The sequence below is a fragment of the Osmerus mordax genome, chromosome 13 (genome assembly GCF_038355195.1).
Source record: "Osmerus mordax isolate fOsmMor3 chromosome 13, fOsmMor3.pri, whole genome shotgun sequence".
NCBI classification, from domain to species: domain Eukaryota; kingdom Metazoa; phylum Chordata; class Actinopteri; order Osmeriformes; family Osmeridae; genus Osmerus; species Osmerus mordax.
Window position 1 is genome coordinate 16,488,639 of NC_090062.1, and position 23,245 is coordinate 16,511,883.

At 49.4% G+C, this 23,245-nt stretch overlaps 1 protein-coding gene across 1 annotated transcript in view; it reads left to right on the top strand.

The window, feature by feature from the left end:
* Positions 1-23,245, top strand: part of cep89 (centrosomal protein 89) — an 84,989-nt gene that overhangs the window by 11,015 nt on the left and 50,729 nt on the right. The window contains exons 10-18 of the mRNA XM_067248936.1: positions 546-688; positions 4,193-4,243; positions 5,185-5,268; positions 7,666-7,769; positions 10,650-10,765; positions 11,294-11,474; positions 13,489-13,656; positions 13,896-14,037; positions 17,132-17,221. Coding sequence (XP_067105037.1) covers positions 546-688; positions 4,193-4,243; positions 5,185-5,268; positions 7,666-7,769; positions 10,650-10,765; positions 11,294-11,474; positions 13,489-13,656; positions 13,896-14,037; positions 17,132-17,221 — 1,079 coding nt within the window. The remainder of the gene's footprint in view (positions 1-545; positions 689-4,192; positions 4,244-5,184; positions 5,269-7,665; positions 7,770-10,649; positions 10,766-11,293; positions 11,475-13,488; positions 13,657-13,895; positions 14,038-17,131; positions 17,222-23,245) is intronic.

Below are 23,245 nucleotides of genomic sequence, written 5' to 3' on the forward strand. Positions count from 1 at the left end.
GGTGGGCTGGGGGATCCTGGGAGAAGGAGGGGGTGGTCCAGGGAGAAGGAGGGTGAGGTGGGCTGGGGGATCCAGGCAGAAGGAGGGTGGGGTTGGATGGGGGATCCAGGGAGAAGGAGGGGGTGGTCCAGGGAGAAGGAGGGTGAGGTGGGCTGGGGGATCCAGGGAGAAGGAGGGTGTGGTCCAGGGAGAAGGAGGGTGGGGTGGGCTGGGGGATTCAGGGAGAAGGAGGGGGTGGTCCAGGGAGAAGGAGAGTGAGGTGGGCTGGGGGATCCAGGCAGAAGGAGGGTGGGGTTGGATGCGGGATCCAGGGAGAAGGAGGGGGTGGTCCAGGGAGAAGGAGGGTGAGGTGGGCTGGGGGATACAGGGAGAATGAGGTGAGGGGGTGGTGAAGGGTTTAATTGAAATCCTGGACGTCGGATCAACTTACCATCCCCCTTACTAGTGACTAGCTCAAACTAGCTAATTCTGTGAATAGAAGTCTTCTTCTGCAGTCTCTGTAGGGAGCTGATGAGTGTGTCTGTTGCCTGCGCTGCCCCCTGCAGGTGAGCAAGCAGAACTTCTGAGTCTGAGGCAGCAGGCCCAGGAGCTGGTGGATGAGAATGACAGCTTGAAGATGACCGTCCACCGGCTGAATGTGGAGCTCAGCAGATACCAGGCCCGCTTCAGACCCCTGGGCAAGGAAGAGGTAAACCACACTGGCCATCTAGTACAAATTGAGTCATTGCAGTGTTTCCCCCTAGGTTTACAGCTTTTTTGTGGGGGGGGAAATATAATGGTGGGGGGATGTATAGGAAAGGTAACCTTAAATGACTTATTTTGTGATCTGGCGCTATATATATATATATATATATATTAAAAAAATCATTAAAATGTATTTTTATTTTTTATTATTAGCTTGACCTTCCAGGGGGGGTGGGGGGTGCCGGGGAGGAAGTTCAAGGAAAGGCTTTTCAAGCATTGCAGGTTAATATAAGGTGTGCTAAATGTTCTGGGCGGGGCGCCCCCCTAATATAATGGTAGGGGAGACACTGCATTATAAAAAAAATAGATATCCGTGATTTGTAATTTTGAAGTTACGTCTCTATTTATTTATTGGTTGTCCCTTCGAGAGTTTGGCATTGATTGGTAGTATCTAACCTTACTTGACATTTTCATGCTCAAAATATTTTTCAACAACGGCAACATCTAGCTTCTCAAACTGTGACAAATTGCTATGTCAGGGTCTCGAGGATAAGACAATAATATCATCCATCAAATCCCATACGTGTCTTCCTAGTACAGTTGCGACCCACTTATTGTTTACCCCTTAAGGTACCGCTGCACCCATGGGAACTAACAGCATGCTGAGTGAATCCATCGCTGCAGGCTCAGCTATATTATCTCTCTTGATTACTATTCCCATTAAATCCCCCCTGATAGTTTCAGGGACTATATCTCCTTAGGATAAGAATTTTAGAAAGTGTATTTTTAGGATTGGAGCACGCAGCATGTTGTTGGTGGCTGTAAAGAGAAAGACTTGACTTTGGCTCCTTTTTCTGCTTCAAAGAACTTTCTGTCCTAATGGCTTGAAGATTTGGCGGGGAGATAGTGAAATGCAATTACCGTCTCTGACTTAAGTGAATGATTCGGCCGAGATGGGAGAATTTGAAGTTAATTTGAAGTCTGTGATGGGCTATTTCGATGGTAAAAAAAAAATATATATTCTTTTTTTTTGGTTAATGCAATATGGAGGCTAGGGAAAGCCATTGCCTCAGCTCCTTAAATAGATTACACTGTAGTTGACAAAAAAAGGTTATAGGCTAAGTAGCTTACATAATTATTATAATTTTTTTTCTTGTTCGTAGTTACCTCGGAAGCATCTGCTTTCATCCACAGTTGCAGTAAGAAAGTATGATGTGCTGATGTACTGATTCCGTCAAATTTCTATTACCTAACCAAAGCAGAATCTCAAGATAGTTCTGACTCATCTCAAGATAAGTTATATTGCGTAAGTTCAGATAATGTGTAAGAAACTTTGATGTTGAACAATCATGAACAGCCATATATATATATATATATATATATCAGAGCTCCAGACTACCTTTTTTTTACTAGGAGCACAGTAGCCCCTGACTGAATTTTAGGAGCACAAGCAGAAAATTTAGGGGCACACCTTATATTAACCCTCGTGCTGCCTTCGGGTCACATGACCCAAAGGTTCATAACGAACCATCGTTGTGTTTACCCAATTTTACCCAATACAAAAAATAAATAAAAAATATATATTTTAACATTCGCAATGTGAGACAACCCAACGGTTAAAAGAAAATGCTTAACTTAGTTTTTGTATGCGGTAAAGTTGTCGCAATACGACGGTGGGTCACAATGACTGATGGGTCAGAATGACCCGAAGATAACACAAGGGTTAACCTGCAATGCTTGAAAGCCTTTCCTTGAACTTCCTCCCCTGCTGTGAGGCTCTGCGTGTGGAGGGGACCAGAGTCCTGGATCCCACTGTGCTGCTTCCATGATTGGACATGAACGCTCAGTTTAAAACGGACCAGGTCCCAGCAGGGAGCCGCATCCCCTCACTTCAGTTTCAGGTCAGCGAGCTCGCACGTCTGCTCATGGATCCAGAGGATCGCTGCTGTTATGGGATTTCACCCCCCCCCCCCCCCCCCCCCCCCCCCCCCCCCCCGTGGGGTCAGCGTGTACCCAAACTCACTCTCATTCAGACACACACACACACACACACACACTCTCATTCAGACACACACACTCACTCTCATTCAGACACACACACTCACTCTCATTCAGACACACACACTCTCATTCAGACACACACACTCATTCAGACACACACACACACACTCATTCAGACACACACACACACACTCTCATTCAGACACACACACTCACTCTCATTCAGACACACACACTCTCATTCAGACACACACACACTCTCATTCAGACACACACACTCATTCAGACACACACACACACTCTCTTTTTTAAATACGCACACTCTCGCTCTTTTCTAATACCTCTCCCTTTCTCTTTCAAACGCACACACCAACTCCTCCCCCACACACATTTCCAGCAGGGACTTTACAAGCAGTGACACTGGGCTGACCCAGGAGGGCAGGTGTGCCTAGAAGATGGACAACCTAATGGTGCTGATGCACTGGCCTGCTCTCTCTCAATACCACAAGGGACATGAATATACATTAGGAAGAGGACAGGAGATTTCATTCGTTTTTCAGTCCCCTTTGTTCTCTTTCAAACCCACTCTCTAAATCCCCCCGGCCAACTGCTTTTTAGCTATGAAGTAGTTCAGAGTCAAGTCAGTTTATTTATAAAGCACATCTAAAAACAGCCAATGCCGACCAAAGTGCTGTACAAAGTTATCAAATAAGGCAAACAACAATAAATAGAAACAACAAACAAAAACAATTAAGCACGAGTGACCCTAAACTGACTCGAAAGCCAAAAAATAAAAATACGTTTTAAGACGAGACCTAAATGTCTTGGTGATGAAAGGAAAGACAACCAACGTTTTTGCTACAAAGCAAGTGTTATAATATGGTCAAAGAGCTTTCATGCAATACCCCTCTATTTAAGACTAAGGCCCCATTTCCATGCTACTCCCATTAGAATACACCACACTAATTGCAATTACATCCAATCGTATGGACTACACTAATGATCCTTCTGGGATTTTGGTATTTTGTTCCAAAATTGCCCGTTTTGCTCTGCTAAGTTCTCAAGTAACTGCCTTCCGACTGCTCTGCGTGTACGGTTCCACACGAGCCTGATCAAGAGAGGGTTTTACTTTTAATAATGGCTACCTCCAGCTGAGAATCCCTGCCAGGAGGAATCTCTCCACCATTATCCCCGTCCTCCCTCTATCACGCAGGAAGCCGTTAAGCTACGTGACGAAACGCGTTAAAGAAAAGTAGAACAGGAGAGGTAACACAGCCAGCACTTTTAAATATGTAAGGATATAAAGCTCTGGCTCCCAGAGGCTGCTAATTGAGCACAGGTCCAATTAGCAACGTAAACATCACCTTTTACCACTGCAGGAAGGACTCATTATCTACCGCTGTAGATATCACCATGTCTGTGAAATCGGCTGCAGAGTGCAGACCCTGGTTCGTGCCATGATGAGGTGTTGCGTGGGTCTCAAGGTCTCTCTCCTTTCCTCCCGCAGAGTTCCAGGGTCGGTGGTCTGCCGACGAAAGGATCTGCACCCCCATGGCTGGTGAGACGGTTCGCTCGCTTCGTCTTCCACAGTTCAGTGGGAACACAACATCCATCCTCACGAGGGGAGGGGGGGAGGGGGGGGGAAGAGGAGGAGGAGGGAGGGGGGGGGGGAAGAGGAGGGAGGGGGGGGGGAAGAGGAGGAGGGAGGGGGGGGAAGAGGAGGAGGAGGGAGGGGGGAAGAGGAGGAGGAGGAGGGAGGGGGGGGAAGAGGAGGAGGAGGAGGGAGGGGGGGGAAGAGGAGGAGGAGGAGGAGGGGGGGAAGAGGAGGAGGGGGGAGAGGAGGAGGGGGGGAAGAGGAGGAGGAGGAGGGGGGGTAGAGGAGGAGGAGGGGGGGGGGAAGAGGAGGAGGAGGGAGGGAGGGAGGGGGGGAAGAGGAGGAGGAGGGGTGAGGGGAGGGAAGGGGGGGTGGGGAAGAGGAGGAAGAGGAGGGAGGGTGGGAAGAGGAGGAGGAGGGGGGGGGAAGAGGAGGAGGGGGGAGGGAGGAGGTGGGGGGGGAGAGGAGGGAGGGAGGGGGGGGTCCAACCTAACACCAGACAGATCTCAGTGTGGATGAGTGCATCTGATGGGCAGGAGAGGAGGGGAGTGAGTGTTACCACTTCTCCTTACTGTGCTCACCTCCATCTAGTGCCAATTCTCCCTGTGCCCTGTACCCATGCAAAACCCAGAATAATCCTTCTGGAAGCCAGCCTGTAATCCATTATCTCCCCTCTCCTCTGGTGTCTCAAAGCTGGCAGAACTGTCACATTACCACGGTGATCAGAACTGTCACGTTATCACGGTGATCAGGCAGCATTTGGAGAGAGAATTATTTCCTCAATAAGCTGTAGCTTTATGGTGTTTAATGACATTATAATGAGCAATTAGTGTGCAGTAATGTGGTCGGGTTGTGATTTATTGATGTGGCTAAACTCGGCTGTGATCTTTGTTGCCCTTGTGTAGCTGGACATGAAATATTTATCCCCGTTGATGCTGGCGTACGAGGACAGGCTGAGTGAAAAAGATGTACTTCTGCAGTCAGTCGAGGTAAGTGTGTGTGTGTGAGGGTGCATATGTGTGTTTTTCCATGTGTGAAGACTTGTTTGTCCAGTGAAAGTGAGTTATGAAGTGTCCCTGCATTAGGCCTGTGACATGAGCCTAATCTATCATAAGAACGTACTTGTGTTCTTGAGAAGAACTTTCTCGATGAGAATAGTCCTGCTAGATTGCGAGGAGAGAGAATGCAATGCAGTGACATCTGTTCAATCAGATGCCTTCCTGCTGTCTAGCCTAGGTGAAATACATTAAAACGTGCGCCACTTTAATGGAAAAAATATATATCGACAAAACAATGTTGAAGTCCTTTTTAATCCGAGACAATCGAAAAAGGGGAGGGGGGGGGGGGGGGGTTCAGAGTTCTTGGCCTTGTCATGAATACATACATGTCTTTGTGCACCAACGAAGAGTCAGGAGTCAGGTGGCTGAGCGGTGAGGGAGTCGGGCTAGTAATCCGAAGGTCGCCAGTTCGATTCCCGGTCATGCCAACTGACGTTGTGTCCTTGGGCAAGGCACTTCACCCTACTTGCCTCGGGGGAATGTCCCTGTACTTACTGTAAGTCGCTCTGGATAAGAGCGTCTGCTAAATGACTAAATGTAAATGTAAATGTAATGTAAATGTAAGAGTAAGCTTTTTATCCAGCCTTCCTAAATCAGTAATGCATCGGGTTACCTCAGGGTTGTAGGCCTCCTGCTGTGTTTTCAGCAGGAATAAGACCGTGGGAGAGACGTGTTAGACAGGAGAGGCTGGAGGTAAGTGGAAGTGTCAGAAGGAGACAAACTATTCGACCCATTGTGGAGTTGAGGGCACGTGAACAGCCTATACTACTGTGCTCGTTGATGGTGTGGCTTGTTCGGAAGAACTGAGAATGTGAGAAATAATATTCGGATATATTTTGATACCGCAGTGGCTACTGGCGCTGGCCACGTTTCTATTTATGGATATCTCTCCCTAAGTGGCAGTTAAAGATGTAGCATACATCGTCAGGCTGAGAGAAACGCACATGGAAAAAGTTGACTGCTCGCAATTACCTATTCCCTTTTAAATATGGATCGTATATTCCCTTTGTGAATCTTTGAGTGCTCATCACATCAGAGTAGGCTGTGTGATGGAGTTTACCCTGACATTATGGCCACATCTAAAGAGGCTCAAGAGGTAGCATACAGTCGCTTCTTTGTAGCAACGTGAGAGAATTAATTACTCGGGGATAATCATCCAGCTCTTCAAGGGCATGTCACTCTCTGTCCAGAACCGGCGTATAGTTATATAGATTTATTTTTTATATTTAACTTCACCAGGGTTTACTGGCCAGTCTTCTCTCTCCTCTCCTCAGAGAAGGTAGAGTGTTCTAACCCTTGCCTCAGGGAGCAAGGAGCTTAATCATGTGCACCGCACACATTCTCACACAAGTGGGTCGGGAAGGATCTCGAACCGTTCCGACAGCTGTGAATGACGTCTGGGTATTTCTGGCTTCTGAAACGTCTCTCTGTTGGAAGTTGCTATATGCTCTCATTTTTGGATGGGTTTGGCGGGCCTGAAACTAGGGTTCTGGGTTAATTACTATTCCACTACAGCTTCTCAAAACTCATTTCACGAATGCCAGTGAATAGCATTCGGCTAAAGCTTGTAGGTAGACAAAAAATGGGTCTTGCTTGCAAAATAAGCCAAATTGATCTTTATTTAATATAGGCCGTCACAATTCACCCTCCCGCCATAATCGATTAGTTTTATGTTTCCCCTTTAATCACAAACATTACCGAAAGCCAAAGAAAAGCAGTTGAGATTCTGATCGTCTCCATGTTACGCTCGTGTTCAAATCAAGCCGTCTTCCGATTGTCATTAGCGGCAGTCTTCACTCTAAATTAGAATATTCAAGCGTGAAATTCAGATGACCCGGCTCCTATGTCTTGTGCAGGTTCTGTCTCTCCGTGTGATTGGCCGAGAGTGGACGAGTGTTGTTTTCCTGGTTTGTGCGTAGCGTGAAACTAATTCCACACGCACTTAGAAAATGTCGTACTGTAGGGCCCTGACTGCACATTGTGACGAGCACTTATTTTCCTGGCATTTTATATCGTTTTCACCGCTACTTATCACAAATGAGTTTATTGTCATTATCACACTCCGATAAACACAAGGGAGATGGTGTGTGTGGTGCTCTGCCTATACCTGTAAATGTATTTTAGCAGCTATTAGTCAAATGTGCTTTTCAGATGCTTTTTCTTTCTTGTCTATCCAGGAGTATCACAAATGAGTTTACCGTAATTATCACACACCGATAAACACAAGGGAGATGGTGTGTGTGGTGCTCTGCTTATACCTGTAAATGTATTTTAGCAGCTATTAGTCAAATGTGCTTTTCAGATGCTTTTTCTTTCTTGTCTATCCAGGAGGATTTGGGGAAATTCCGGCAGAGAGTGGAGGAGGTGGTCCGTGAGAACGAGAGACTTCATGAAGAACTGACAAAGACCGGGGGGATCAGCCACAAGGAGTGGTGAGGACTTCTGTGTGCGTGTTGTGATAGTTTGAGAGCGTGGAGAGGTTGCTAACATCGTTGTATGCCCACATCTGGTCGCTCTGACAGTGCCTGCATTTACACGGGCCGGCGTCCTTAAACGGCAGTAATTGTCTCTCCTTCACGTTCAAGTGAAAATCAAAGACACCCACTAGCACTGTTATCCACTTGCAAATACAAGGACCTGGATCGCATCTGTCTGCCACATCCTCGATTTCTCTCCCACAGTCTCGCTCTCCGTCATAGAATAAGCACCCTTCTTTTAGGAGAATATCCACAACTGAAAATCTTGTCAATATTTCATCTAACCCTGTGTTTATATACTGTGTGTGTAACACATTTGAAGACTATGTACTAGAAGGACATTATTATAACATTTGCATGTGTTCTTAGAAGCAGGTGCAGAATTCTCCTTCGCACTGTGTGTAAGAAGCTCTTGCTGTGGGATTATGCCACATACAAGACTGTATATAAAGAAATAAGAAACAATAAGCTTCTCTCAAAATATCTTCAACTTCTATGGGGAGTGATGCAAAGGGTATTTTCCTTTTCTGTCCTTTGTCTCTTTTGAATATGCCTTGAAGACGGACAATATCTATATGACAATTAAATCTGTAAATCATTATTTTATGACCTCTGTAAAGGCTACTGTAAGTTCCAATCCCCAAATCCTGTTTCCCATGTGTGAGCAATTAGTGCTGTACTGTACGCCGTTGTAATTATTTTTTTAAATATACATACAGATATGTACCGGGCTCGTGAAGTTGCATATTTGTACACTCGACACATTTAAGAATGCCAGGAGTGTTGCTCTCAGCGGAGTACAACGAGGATATAGACTTTTTCTCTCCGTCCAACCGAGAGCAGTGAACTTTACACGTGTGAGTGGCTGCGTTCATGTTTATTTCTTTGGATCCTGGGTTGTTTGCCCAGAGGTAGGAGCCTCTCCTCTGTGGTGCCACGCAGAACAAGCAATTACCAAACACAGTTTGTTCACGCAGGGCTCTGAACTTATCAGCTCTCTGCAGATTTGATTCCACACTGCTCAGGGAAAAGAGTTTGGAAGCTGGACATCTACATTGCTGATTGTTTTCTCTCTCTTTTTCTCTGTGTGCCGTACACATGCCCCGCAAGCTTGGATGGACGCGTGATGAATTTTCTCTTGTCTATCTCTGTCTGTCTCTTTTTGTCTCTGACCACTATCTTTCTCTCTCTCTCTCTACCCCTCTTCTCTCTTTCTCTACCTCTCTCTTTCTGTCTGTCTGTCTTCATCTCTACCTCTCTCCCTGTCCATCTCCATCTCTTTCTCTGTCTCTCTCTCTCTACCTCTCTCTCTGTCCCTGTGTCTCTCTCTGTCTCTCTCTCTCTGTCCCTGTGTGTCTCTCTCTCTACCTCTCTGTCTCTGTGTCTCTTTCTCTGTCTCTCTCTACCTCTCTCTCTGTCCCTGTGTCTCTGTCTCTCTCTCTGTCTCTCTCTCTCTGTCCCTGTGTCTCTCTCTGTCTCTCTCTGTCTCTGTGTCTCTCTCTCTCTCTGTGTCTGTCCCTGTGTCTCTCTCTCTCTGTCCCTGTGTCTCTCTCTCTCTCTCTGTCCCTGTGTCTCTCTCTCTCTCTGTCTCTCTCTCTCTCTCTCTGTGTCTCTCTCTCTCTTTGTGTGTCTCTCTCTACCTCTCTCTCTCTGTCCCTGTGTCTCTGTCTCTCTCTCTGTCTCTCTCTCTCTGTCCCTGTCTCTCTCTCTCTGTCTCTCTCTGTCTCTGTGTCTCTCTCTGTCTCTGTCTCTCTCTCTCTGTCTCTCTCTGTCTCTGTGTCTCTCTCTCTCTCTCTCTGTGTCTGTCCCTGTGTCTCTCTCTGTCTCTGTCTCTCTCTCTCTGTCTCTCTCTCTGTCTCTCTCTGTCTCTCTCTGTGTCTCTCTCTGTCTCTGTGTCTCTCTCTCTCTCTCTCTGTGTCTGTCTCTGTGTCTCTCTCTCTCTGTCTCTCTCTGTCTCTGTCTCTCTCTCTCTCTCTGTGTCTGTCCCTGTGTCTCTCTCTCTCTGTGTCTGTCCCTGTGTCTCTCTCTCTCTCTCTGTGTCTGTCCCTGTGTCTCTCTCTCTCTCTGTGTCTGTCCCTGTGTCTCTCTCTCTGTGTCTGTCCCTGTGTCTCTCTCTCTCTCTCTCTCTCTGTGTCTGTCCCTGTGTCTCTCTCTCTCTCTGTGTCTGTCCCTGTGTCTCTCTCTCTGTGTCTGTCCCTGTGTCTCTCTCTCTGTGTCTGTCCCTGTGTCTCTCTCTCTGTGTCTGTCCCTGTGTCTCTCTCTCTCTCTGTGTCTGTCCCTGTGTCTCTCTCTCTGTGTCTGTCCCTGTGTCTCTCTCTCTGTGTCTGTCCCTGTGTCTCTCTCTCTGTGTCTGTCCCTGTGTCTCTCTCTCTCTCTGTGTCTGTCCCTGTGTCTCTCTCTCTCTCTGTGTCTGTCCCTGTGTCTCTCTCTCTGTGTCTGTCCCTGTGTCTCTCTCTCTCTCTGTGTCTGTCCCTGTGTCTCTCTCTCTCTGTGTCTGTCCCTGTGTCTCTCTCTCTCTCTGTGTCTGTCCCTGTGTCTCTCTCTCTGTGTCTGTCCCTGTGTCTCTCTCTCTCTCTGTGTCTGTCCCTGTGTCTCTCTCTCTGTGTCTGTCCCTGTGTCTCTCTCTCTCTCTGTGTCTGTCCCTGTGTCTCTCTCTCTGTGTCTGTCCCTGTGTCTCTCTCTCTCTCTCTCTGTGTCTGTCCCTGTGTCTCTCTCTCTCTCTCTCTGTGTCTGTCCCTGTGTCTCTCTCTCTCTCTCTCTGTGTCTGTCCCTGTGTCTCTCTCTCTCTCTCTCTGTGTCTGTCCCTGTGTCTCCTGTCCTTCGTGCTCTCCCCAGGAGGCAGCTTCAAGAGCAGGCCAGGCTGGTGCTGCAGGAGAACCAGGTGTTGATAGAACAGCTGGAGGTGCAGCATGCCAAGGCCAAGGACAGCCACAGCCGACACCACACTGAGGGTAGGAGGAGGGGTGAGGGAGGGGGAGGAAATTAGGAGAAGGGGGGGGGGGGGGGGGGGTGAGGGTAGGAGGGGAACAGGAGGGGGGGGACAGGCATGGAGGAGGAGGGGAGGGGATGGGGCCAGAAGGGTCTGAGGAGCATCTAGGGAGGGTAAGAGGAGGGGGCAGAGGAGGATGGTGGACAGGAAGTTGGGAGGAGGGGGTGATGTTACTGGTTATTTTCAATCATCTTCAGTCTCACTCTCCTGAGATTTCCGTCTGAATGTTTTGAAAGGATTGGTCATGGCTGCATCTCTATCTGTCATTAACCTGTGAGCCTTTCTTGGCTGCCAGTATACCGCTGATACAGCCAAATCTTTTCTGAGCACGACCTTGAACATTCAGGCTAACTCTTTCTCTCTCTCTCTATTTTATTTTATCCTCCTCACCTATCCTTGCTACTGCTCTCTCTCTCACTCCCTCCTCTCCTTCTCTTTTCCTGTTCTGTCTTTCTCTTCTGTTTTCTCCTCCCTCCCTCCCTTCCTGTAGTAACCAAAGTGTCGAAGCAACTGATGTTGCTGGAGGCTGAGAAGCAGAGGCTGGAGGCCGAGCTGGGGGAGGTCCGGGCAGAGCTGCGGATGCTGCAGGCCCAACACCAGCAGGCTCGCTCCTGCCTGGAGAACGCCGTCAGCTGGGAGGAGCACTGTGCCATCGCTACCAAACTCAAACGGTAGACAGATGGGTGGGGGTGGGGTCGGTAGGAGGAGGGGCTGAGGCCCACTCTCTCGAACTGTCCTGTCTTACCCGGTGTATATCTTTAATGCATAACAGTATATAACCATATCCCCCACACCCTGGCCTGCCTGCCTGGGATACAATATTTCGGTAATTCTGTTGTTCAGATGGAGAGCCCCAGGGCGTTGGGGTAAAACAGAATACGTGTTCTTTGTACCCTGGGGGGAAGAGGAGGGGAAGAGGAGAGGGGGGAAGAGGGGAAGAAGAGGAGGGGAAGAAGAGGAGGGGAAGAAGAGGAGGGGGGGAAGAGGAGGGGGGGAAGAGGAGGGGAAGAAGAGGAGGGGAAGAAGAGGGGAGGAAGAGGAGGGGAGGAAGAGGAGGGGGGGGAAGAAGAGGAGGGGGGGAAGAAGAGGAGGGGGGGAAGAAGAGGAGGGGGGGGAAGAAGAGGAGGGGGGAAGAGGAGGAGGAGGGGGGGAAGAAGAGGAGGAGGGGAAAGGAGCTGCTTCAGACTTTTGAAGCGCACCGCTGGTCTCCTGGTCACTGTGACAAATGAGCTGAGTTTATCTGACAGACAGGGACGGGGGGGTTCTGTGTGTGTGTGTGTGGCTTCCCTTAACTGTCTGCAGCTATTGTTTTAACAGCTCCCATCTCCCAGGAGACTGATTAGGAAGTCAGCTAGTCCTATACTTCAGGGTCAAAATCCACTAAATGTTTTAGATGACTGTCACGGCCTTGAAGTAGTCTTTTATATCCAGTTTATATGGGATATTATTTTTATTCTCTCTCAAATATTGCTGGAAATACCTTCCCTCATCTGTCAGAACCATTTGAGGTCAAACTTCTGTGTGAAGCGATTGTTGTTCCACATGGATTTCCTAAGAGAACATAATTTAGTTGAATGAGAGTCGAATATATGCCCATTCCCCAATTTGGGATAGTCCAACACTGAGGTAAAGTGGGAGAGACCGTTTTTGACTTCAAACTGAGCTGGGATTAAAGTAGAATTGCAATCCCCCACCTTTTATCTTCTGCTGAGATCTCAAATATGTTCTTAAATTGTATTTTTAACCTGAAAATGTGGCATGAATCGTGTGATGTGGAAAACTGTAGAGCCAGCTTTGATCTTTTTGATTTTTTTTACATAAAAGAAAACATTTATTTATCAAATTACAATTTAATTTTGGAAATGATGCATTAAAAATAGTAATTACTCTGAAAAAGACCAGCCCCAGCTTCTGCACACCACTGTTAGTCAGACTACTAAATCTAATTCTCAAAGGCACATATTAATTTCCAGTGTGATCTTCACAGAAGGGAAATTCTCTAATGGCAGCAATCTATAAAAAAAAAACCTTCTGTTTCATTTGATGAAAGAAAACTTTGAAATTAATGAATTGCACCCAAAACAGGCAAGCAGTAGCTCACCACCCGCCACGTTTATTCAACTTTATTTATTCACAGAGTCAAAGGCGTGGGAATTTATTTGAAGACTTTGTTGTTGCTGTTTTCCACCCGCCGAGGGCTCATTGAAGTCTGGGTTTGGGTGGCCCTGTTAACAGCCTGCTCTGAGGCTCCCTGGCTCTATTAGCTTCCTGCTCGATTATTCATCCGAGGGGGAAATGGAGTGAGAGGAAGATCCTGTGATGCGTCTTAACCGAGCCAGACAAAGGATACGGCCCCAGACAAGCACTTCAAAAAACCCAAAGTTTTGAAAGTAGGATGCCGTTAAGAAAGGCAGAAAAGGAGGCTTGGTGTTGGTAGTGTAGACGCACAGGTACATGGAGGTCGTTTCGGTTCGTTCGTCACTGCGGGATGGAAGGTCGAGCCGTAGTTTGAACTCAACTGAACGTCAGATTGAATTATGAACTATAGAGTTTGTTGTACTCTGACTGCAAATCTTGACGCACCAACAAACATAAGTACAGTGTGATCTCTTTTTATTCATTTTTATAACCATACCACAGACACTCACACCTCACCCACTCACCTGTGTGTGTGTGTCCTCCCAGCCAACTGGAGCAGGAGGAGGGCAGGCAGCGGAGCGAAGTGGAGGAGCTGCAGGCGAGGGTGTCCAGCCTGCAGGCGGAGAAGAGGAGTCTGGTCCTGGACAAGGCTGGCCTGGCCGCAGACATCAAGCGCATGGAGGCAGAATGGGAGCTCTCCAGGCACGCCAGCAGGTCAGAACGGCCATCTTGGATTCACACAACAACTAATGTTTTTGTATTTATTTTAAATACCTTTTTACTTGTTGCTAGTATAAATGGCTTATCTGCTGAATAGAGTCACGTTATTCCAAAATATCTTATCAAGGGAAAATGTCTTACTTTATTGGCAGCATACGTATTTGTTTTCATCACAAGCAAGCTCATAACTGATATTTCTGTACTTAAATCTGATTGGTCGCTTCCTCCCTCAGGAAAGCCCAGAGGAAGATCGGCGTGTTGAAGCAGCAGATGGAGGCGTCTCTGGAGAAGGAGCTGACGGCTCACCAATACCTGGCCAGCATCGTGACCCTGGCAGAGAAGACCACACTAGAGAGGGACCAGCTCATGCACATGGTACGCTGCCCGCCTGGACACAGCATGACATAACAGACCGTCGATCCCTCTCACGTTATCTTCATGCTCACGGACGGTTTGGACGGGAGAGAAAGAGAGGGGCTGATGTGCAGAGGCAGGGCCAGGGATTTGAACCCAGGGCGCCCCGATACCTTTCAGATTTACATTTAGTCATTTAGCAGACGCTCTTATCCAGAGCGACTTACAGTAAGTACAGGGACATTCTCCCCAAGGCAAGTAGGGTGAAGTGCCTTGCCCAAGGACACAAGGTCACCTGGCAGAGCAGGGAATCGAACCGGTAACCTTCAGATTACTAGCCTGACTCCCTAACCGCTCAGCCACCTGACTCCTTTTGATACAGGTTCGGATTTAGATTGTGGCTCATTATGAAACGGTAATGAATACAAACACATGGACGTAATGCAAAGAGCATACGTAATTCAGTTTGGTTTAATATTAATTTAGCAATGCTTTTATTCAAAGGGAATTTCAAACAGTGAGTATATTTAGTATGGCAGATAATCAAGGATACCAAGTGCACGGTTCTGACGTTATTACTGTGGTTGAGCTGGCCTGTGTTTTTACACTCCTGCTGTCGGAGAGAACGCTCCTCTCTTTTACACAAAAACAAAAATCCTACGATGCCCTCGGAGGGCTGTAGCCCTGTCCGACACTGTCTCGTGAGTGTTCCTGTCTGGTTCCTGCACGCTACTGCATTACCGAGGGGAGAGGATGATTAGCCAACACGTAACACCTGCTCCAGCCTCACCTGGGCTCTGCTCCCATGAGCCCCTCTCACCTGCTGCCTCTTGCAGCTGAGCCCAAACCACACCCCAGCGCTTACATCCTGCATGCTACTGGAACAGCCTCAACTATACACATGGTCAATATGTATCAACATCAAGGAATCATTAGTTTCCCATGTTCTTGGCTGTGTAACCGCCCCCAGCATGGTGAAGATAAGCTTACTCCAGCTGGCAGAAAGGTGGAGAGAAACCGACTGTTCTGGATATTTTAGTCCCAAGCGTACGAGGGTTGTGACACCTACGAACGATCCATCATAGCAGCCACCCGCTGCTCTAACGGCACATTTGACTTTCTAATTAAACACACAAAGACTTCCACTAGGAAAAAAACAGGATCATTAGCTCTGCTTTATTCCTCAGGTAAGGACGCTTCTTACTGCAACATGAATGAAAGAAGCCTTTCATACGATGTCGCTAGCCTCTCTAAAGTAAAGGCTGGTTAGTTTGTTTGTCTTCCGTGAGGGTTTATTACATTTACATTACATTTAGTCATTTAGCAGACGCTCTTATCCAGAGCGACTTACAGTAAGTACAGGGACATTCCCCCGAGGCAAGTAGGGTGAAGTGCCTTGCCCAAGGACACAACATCAGTTGGCTTGACCGGGAATCGAACTGGCAACCTTCGGATTACTAATCCGATTTCCTCACCGCTCAGCCACCTGACTCCCACACACATGTCCCTTATGGACTGGTCAAATGTTCCCTCCAGCCGTCCTTCCTTCATAGCTGAACCACAGCCAGCAGCAGCAGTCTGCTTCAGTGAATCAGCAGTTCCTCCGTCGTTTGTTGTGTGTCTCTCCTCCGACTGCCTCGCCTCGCAGGTGTTTCTGAGTTATTTAGGCTTTGTAGAGGGAGCGGTCTGGTTAGAGGCAGCCCCTGGGCAGTGTGAGTCAGAGGCTCACTAGTCCAGCGCTTCCTTAATTAGAGCCTGGCCTCATCAGCCTCCCCCCCCCCCTTCTCCTCCTCCCCACCCCCCCCTCCTCCTTTCCCCCCCTGCTCTGCTCCTCTCTGGAGAGCAGTTGCTGCCGGATGATTCTAGCCCAGGCAGTAATTGGTCTTCGTTTTGGTATATGTTCCTCTGTGTGTTTGTGTGTGTCTGTGTGCGTGGGAAATCTGTGTTTTTGTGTGCGTGTGTTAGTATGGGGGATCTGCGTGTGTGTTTGTGTGTGTGGTTGTGTTTGTGTCTTCGTCTGTTGCTCTCTCCCTTCAGGCCGGTGCAGAGACCCTGCACGCTGTTATCCTCGCGTTATTACGGATGTGTTTGGGCCCGGGGGGGAAGGACTGTTGTGCTTAAATCACAGTGGAAATTACATCTGTCTCTTTTCTCCTAGATGCATCATCTCCTCTCTGGCAGTAGGCTGTCGTGGGTGGCCTGGGACTATCTCTCTCTCTCTCTCTGTCTCTCTCTCTCTCTCATCTTTCAGGGGAATGGGATGTGTGTGTGTGTAAGTAAGTGTAAGATATCGGAAGATTCTGCCTACAGCTCCATCGCATTGGATGACCGTTTAAGACCGTAAACTGAATCTGGGAACTTGAATCCGCCTTACATCAACCGGTGTGGAAGAAGAGCTCTTCTCTAAATGCTTCTCAACATGTCGCTTGTGTCTGTGTTATCAAACGGACGGACATGGTTTGTGTCCGTAACACTGGTTAGGAAGAATGTTTGTCTGCAGGTGGTTATTTGAAGCTGGCTGCTGTATTCTGCGCCTGTTGGAGTTCTCTCTCATATTTGTGTCGGGAGTTTCTCTGCGTGGAGTTTCCAGATGGATAAACAATTGTTTGTTGTTTTACTTATTGTTGCAGGCCTCGCTAAACAGTCACAACGCACAGGCAAACACGTTTAATTGGTTTATTTGATAGCTCTGGTTTTAAGGCACGCATTTTTATTAATCAGATTTGAATTTTTTGTTATGGGATTCTTAGAAATAAGAATTTAAGAAGTTGCTTTTACTTCTATCAGTTGTACATGAGCAAAAAAAAGCTGCTGTAGGTATACAGCAAATCCCTTGTCCGAGCGCACACTTTTATCCAATTATCTTGCGATGGGCTGCATTTTAATAAGCCTTCCCTCCCTCTCTCTCCCTCTGCTTGCTTTCCTCCCTCTCTCTACCTCTGCTTGCTTCACTCCATCTGTCCATGCATCCATCCATCTGACCACCTGCGCATCCATCCATCCATCCATGTGACCCATCCATCCATCTGACCCATCCACCCTTCCTTATCCCCCTCCTCTTCCTCCTCCTCCTCCCAGATCCGTAACCCCTGCTGTGCCCTCTCTCCCCCCCCAGGCCTCTGTGCTGGAGCAGGACAAGCAGGGGGTCCTAGCCACGGCCCTGGACGGCACAGTTCGTCTCGGAAAGCTGCACGAACGAGTCAAGGTAAGCTGGCGTCACCACGCCTCTGGATGGCTGGACGGCTGGGCGTTTTCCTCTCTCTCACACACACACACACACCTGACCTCCTGACAGAGCCAACAGAGTTGTCTTCGCCAACTCGGACTGAGTTCTTCTGTGCATCTAGACGTTGTGATTGTGTTATGAGGGGAAACATGTTACACACACTCCTGCATCCTCATCCAACTGGCCTTCTCCCAGTCTCGTCAGCTGTTCGGTAGTAAGGGTGTGTGTGTGTGGATATGGTGTGCAGTATTGTTTTTGGTTGTGGGTTAGCTAGTAAAGTGGTGTGTTTGTGTGTGCGCGTGTAAAGGTTTGTTTGTGTACACGCGTGCCCAGTGCTTTGTACTTGATCAGAGGTCTTCCACACAGCAGCCAGGTGTCTCCAGGGACATTCAGCTTGCGCCCCCATCGATCGCCCTGTCAGAGGCTGATGAAAAGCCTACCAGGGCCCATGCTGACAAGCCCAGAGCACAATTACATGAAACTCCCTGCCTCGAGGCAGGCCAAACAGAGGCAGGCCCGGTCAGCGAGGCACCACCTGGGTCTCAATCTCTGTCTCCATCTCGCCCTTGTGGTTTCATATCTGAGCATCACACGTCAAGCATCCGTTCATCAAACCGGCTACTGTGGGCGTCACTACGCTAGCGGCTCATACGGCCCGGGACTCGAGACTTGGGAAGGATTGCTTGGACGTTGGTCTGGTCAGTAACAAGGTTCTCTAGTCCCTAGCTGGTGGTCGATGTTTGGGCTGTGGCTCAAGGGTCCGGTCGGCAGAGGGATGCCAAGGTCCAGGGGCTGGTGTTGGGCCCGGTGGAGTGCTGCGATGGGCCCGGGTGATTAATGGGCACCTTCTGGCAGCCATGGCCCCTTTAAGAGATGCTAATGGTGATCTGTAAATTAAATCTGCTGGGCATTGGATCAATGTCAACTGGCGGCTTGCAGCATTGGCTCTATTAATCTACTCTGTGTGTGGGGAGTGGAGGCGTAAAGTGTTTGTGTGCGTGTTAGTGAGTTCATGGGGGGGGGGGGGTAGTATTTCCTAGGTTAGGTGTTTGAGCAGTAAAACCCAACTGTTGTTGCAGATGGAACATGTTGTTCTGTTGAGGTGGGATTGGAGCAAAACACAGATGTGAACAAGAGAACATAAATACAAGGACTATCACTCAACAGACCGCAACATGAAGCTAGGAACACAGGCCAAGAAACCTCCCACACAAGAGTTCTCCCAAAACAATCTTATCAAAGGTCATTTTCATTGTTTGAAAGCTGTGTGATGTCAAGCAGAATGTCGCCTCCAAAACACTCACCCTAATCTGAGCAGAGAAAAGACTTCTTACTCTGAGGATTTTGTAGTGGCTGACAGTGTGCTCTTGTGCGTGCACTGAGGCGTTAAACAAAGCAAGGCTAATGTGAGGCTCGGTTCTGTCCATTTGTCAACCTTAATAGGTTTTTGGGGGGAGTTGTAGTTTATTTCCTACGGTTCAGTAACTTGAGGGGGCCGGCTTGGGTGGATGTTTCTGTCACTGCTACGGCTGTATGAGCTGTTTGTAGAGTCTAAGAGCTCTCGTGAAAGTCTCATTCACTTTGCTACATTACTTTGACTGCATTAAACAAACTCAGGAAACTAAATCTCTGTCTTTCTGTCTCAGAGTCCAGGGCTCGCAACTAACTGTTTTCCTCACTGTCCCAGTACCGTCCCAAAGTGCAAAATTAAGCATCCCAAACTGAACTTGACCTGTCCCAAAATTAAGTTGAGTTTTTGCATTTTGACATCATGACATGACCAGTTTTACATTTATGCATTTTAACGGAAGTTTTGAAAGTTTGAACAAATATTTGTGATTACAAAGGATATTACAGAATTTTTAAGCTAGAGCTGTTTTATGAATTTATATTGTTATGGTCTGTCGTCCATCTGTCGTCCCAAAGTCGGTGTTGAACTGTCCCAGACATCTTTATCATCGACGACGGGAAGCCGTTCATTTCGAGCCCTGCCTGTATCTCACACACACACACACACACACATTCACTCTTCACCCCCTTTCTATTTATCCCATCCTCTCCAACAGAAGTGTGTATTTCATCCCGCAATGTGTGTGTGTGTGTGCCTGCCTCTGTGCCAACGCTGTGGTCCTCGGAAGCTTCCGGGCTGCAGGACGGCACTCTGGGGCCTTGCTCTGCTCGCCACCTCCTGCCAACTGCCACCCGCATTGCCCTCCTTTCAGAAGCCAATGTCACTGCGTATCAAATGCCAACCGCTAGCTGCTTCTTCTCCACAAAGTACTGCAGACCAGATCCTAGGTCAGCCAGGCTGTGGTGGACTGACCGGTCTCTCTCTGTCTCTGTCTCTCTCTGTCTCTGTCTCTCTCTCTCTCTCACTCACATCGAACTGACGCAGTGACCTCATTACTGGTCGAACGCATCTTTTTTTCTTTCTTTCGTACGTGTATTTATTTATAATTCTTTCTTAGGGAAGTATACACACCTTGCCGTCGGCTCGCTCTCCGTGGATTTGAACGTAACCCAGCGGGTTACCGAGTGCGTGCGAGCGAGCGTGCGTCAGATGGATGATGATAGCGTCTAACGGATAATAATAGATTGTGACGTCGAGAAGGGAAGATCATCTCGGCGGCACTCAGACAATCAGGCTCTGATTACGAGCCCTGTCGCCCGCTCCCTGCCTCGACCTCGTCGCCCCCTCCCTGCCTCGACCTCGTCGCCCCCTCCCTGCCTCGACCTCGTCGCCCCCTCCCTGCCTCGACCTCGTCGCCCCCTCCCTGCCTCGACCTCGTCGCCCCCTCTCTCCGGCCACCACAGACTCTTAAATGCCACCGTTTGAGGAAAATGAAAACAGCTTCTGGTATGATGGGCTGGTTCACACTCATTCTGACTGATTTGGCCCTGGGGGGAGGGTGGGGGGCTTAAATACAGGGCTGTAGCAGCCAGGGGAGTTGGTGTAACAGCTGGGGGGAAGGAACAGCAGGACGGGTAACAGCCGTAAGGGAGGGAACAGCCATGGGGAGGGAGGGAGGGGGGGGGGGGTAACATCTCTGAGGGGATGCAGCCAGGGGAGGTATAAAGTGTTCCCCAAACTGTCCCATACAGACCTGATAGTGACTGAGGAACTGAGATCATCCTAACCTCAAGTCCCCAGGCCTCCTGTTTCGCCAAGGGGCATCTGTGAGGCGGCCTTCCCTGCCAGCCGTCTGGGGGCTGGGAGCAGGGCTTCCTGCTGGGAGCAGGGCTTCCTGCCGTAGGCCGAGGCCTGGACCTGCATAGAAGTATCTGGAGGTGAAGTAACGTTGCCATGGGACAAAGCGTAATGGGTTTCATTACATTTACATGGGCGATGAAAGTATTGGTTGTTGCTGCAGTGTTGGCTTGTGTGTGTGTGTGTGTCTTCCTCTAGCGTTCATATGCAAGCCTTAAGGAGATGCTTAGTCACAATGGATTTTAATGTGATTTCTATGGCCATGTACTAAACATACATGCACACACGCACTCAGTCACACAGACTCACACTTGTACACACTCACACAAACATGCGTGTCGACACACACGCACACAACAGACACATACACGAGATGAACCAATTCCGAGCCGCTATCTTCTCTCCAGCTCTGCAATATACAATCTACAATATTTCCCCGCTGGAACAGAAAAACTGTTCCCACGACGAGGATCTCATTAAAATGGAAAGTTTCTCGAGTGTTACCTTAAACCGCTTTCCTCCGCCACGGCAGTGCTGGAAACGGCAGTTACAGCTCTGAGAGAGGTGGAGAGAGAGAGAGAGAGGTGGAGAGAGAGAGAGAGGTGGAGAGAGAGAGAGAGAGGTGGAGGGAGAGAGAGAGGTGGAGAGAGAGAGGTGGAGAGAGAGAGGTGGAGAGGTGGAGAGAGAGAGAGAGGTGGAGAGAGAGAGAGAGAGGTGGAGAGAGAGAGAGAGAGAGGTGGAGAGAGAGAGAGAGAGAGGTGGAGAGAGAGAGAGAGAGAGGTGGAGAGAGAGAGAGAGAGAGGTGGAGAGAGAGAGAGAGGTGGAGAGAGAGAGAGAGGTGGAGAGAGAGAGAGAGGTGGAGAGAGAGAGGTGGAGAGAGAGAGAGAGAGAGAGGTGGAGAGAGAGAGAGAGAGAGAGAGAGGTGGAGAGAGAGAGAGAGGTGGAGAGAGAGAGGGAGAGGTGGAGAGAGAGGTGGACAGAGAGAGGTGGAGAGGGAGAGGTAGAGAGAGAGGGGTGGAGAGAGAGAGGGAGAGGTGGAGAGAGAGAGAGGTGGAGAGAGAGAGGGAGAGGTGGAGAGAGAGAGACTCGCCCACCGATAATCCCCCCTCCCTCCCCTGGGCCGCTGAGCAGGAGACGGGAGGATGGGGGGGGGTTTCATCTGTTCAGTAAGCGTTATGTTGGCCATGGGGGTGATGATGTCAGCATCTAGACTCTCACCGCTTTAATCGTGTTCTGAGGGGACGTCTTTAAGGGCTTCACTGGGTGTTCCCAATCCTGCTAAACAGTTAATAGGTGGAGGGCGTTAACAACGCCTGCAGTACGAGCTGTTATGGAGGGAGGGGGGAGGGGGTGGCTGGTGTTTTGTGTGTGCTTGTAATGAGAGAGCATGTGCCCGTGTGTGTGTGTGTGTGTGTGTGTGTGTGTGTGTGTGTGTGTGTGTGTGTGTGTGTGTGTGTGTGTGTGTGTGTGTGTGTGTGTGTGTGGGGGCTGTCCCCTCAATGCACCATGGAGATCCTAACAACCTCCTCCCTCCCTGTCTCTGAGGTGCTAACATACTAATGCTGCTGTGGACATTCCCTCCTCACACCGTCGTGCCGTCCCTGTCGTGCCGTGCCTGTCGTGCCGTCCCTGTCGAGACGTCCCTGTCGTGCCGTCCCTGTCGTGCCGTGCCTGTCGAGCCTACCTGCTGATTGCTGAAGAGGGACTGAAGCCTCTGGCTCCGGCCCCTCAGACAGCCGTGGGATGGAAGTGTTTCCATCACCAGAGCTAGGAGGGGAGGGTAGACCACATGAAACAGCACCTCTTACTCCCACTTCCTCCCTCTTTCACGCTCTCTCACACCTTCTCTCTGTCTGTCTCTCTCAAGCTCTCTCCTGTCTCTCTGGATGTTCTGCCACTTAAACACACACAGAGATGTTCCTTTCCTCTTCCTCCCTTTTCAGATTCTGACGATGCGCATAATTAAGCCTCGTCCCTGCGCAGGCTGGCTCCCGTCTAGAATCTCCTCCCTCCTCCCGTCTGGAGTCTCCTCCCTCCTCCTGTCTGGAGTCTCCTCCCTCCTCCTGTCTGGAGTCTCCTCCCTCCTCCTGTCTGGAGTCTCCTCCTGTCTGGAGTCTCCTTCCTCCTCCTGTCTAGAGTCTCCTCCTTCCTCCTGTCTGGAGTCTCCTCCTTCCTCCTGTCTGGAGTCTCCTTCCTCCTCCTGTCTAGAGTCTCCTCCTTCCTCCTGTCTGGAGTCTCCTCCTTCCTCCCGTCTGGAGTCTCCTCCCGTCTAGAGTCTCCTCCCTCCTCCTGTCTGGAGTCTCCTCCCTCCTCCTGTCTGGAGTCTCCTCCCTCCTCCTGTCTGGAGTCTCCTTCCTCCTCCTGTCTAGAGTCTCCTCCCTCCTCCTGTCTGGAGTCTCCTTCCTCCTCCTGTATAGAGTCTCCTCCTTCCTCCCGTCTGGAGTCTCCTCCTTCCTCCCGTCTGGAGTCTCCTCCCTCCTCCTGTCTGGAGTCTCCTCCCTCCTCCCCGTGCTGGACGCTGTCCCAGAGGGCTGTGCTGGACGCTGTCATAGAGGGCTGTGCTGGACGCTGTCCCAGAGGCCTGTGCTAGACGCTGTCCCAGAGGGCTGTGCTGGAAGTCGTTTTGCGTAGCGGGATAACCTGGATGTCGTTGCGGTCAGGCTTAGTGCGTGACTCCTCTGGCAGACTGACTTGCATGTTCAGTTAGGTGAGCTGTAGATTGTGTGAAACATGCAAAAGCTCCCCCCCCCCTCATTTACCCCCCCAACCCACGCTCCCCCAGGGGAATGTTATCC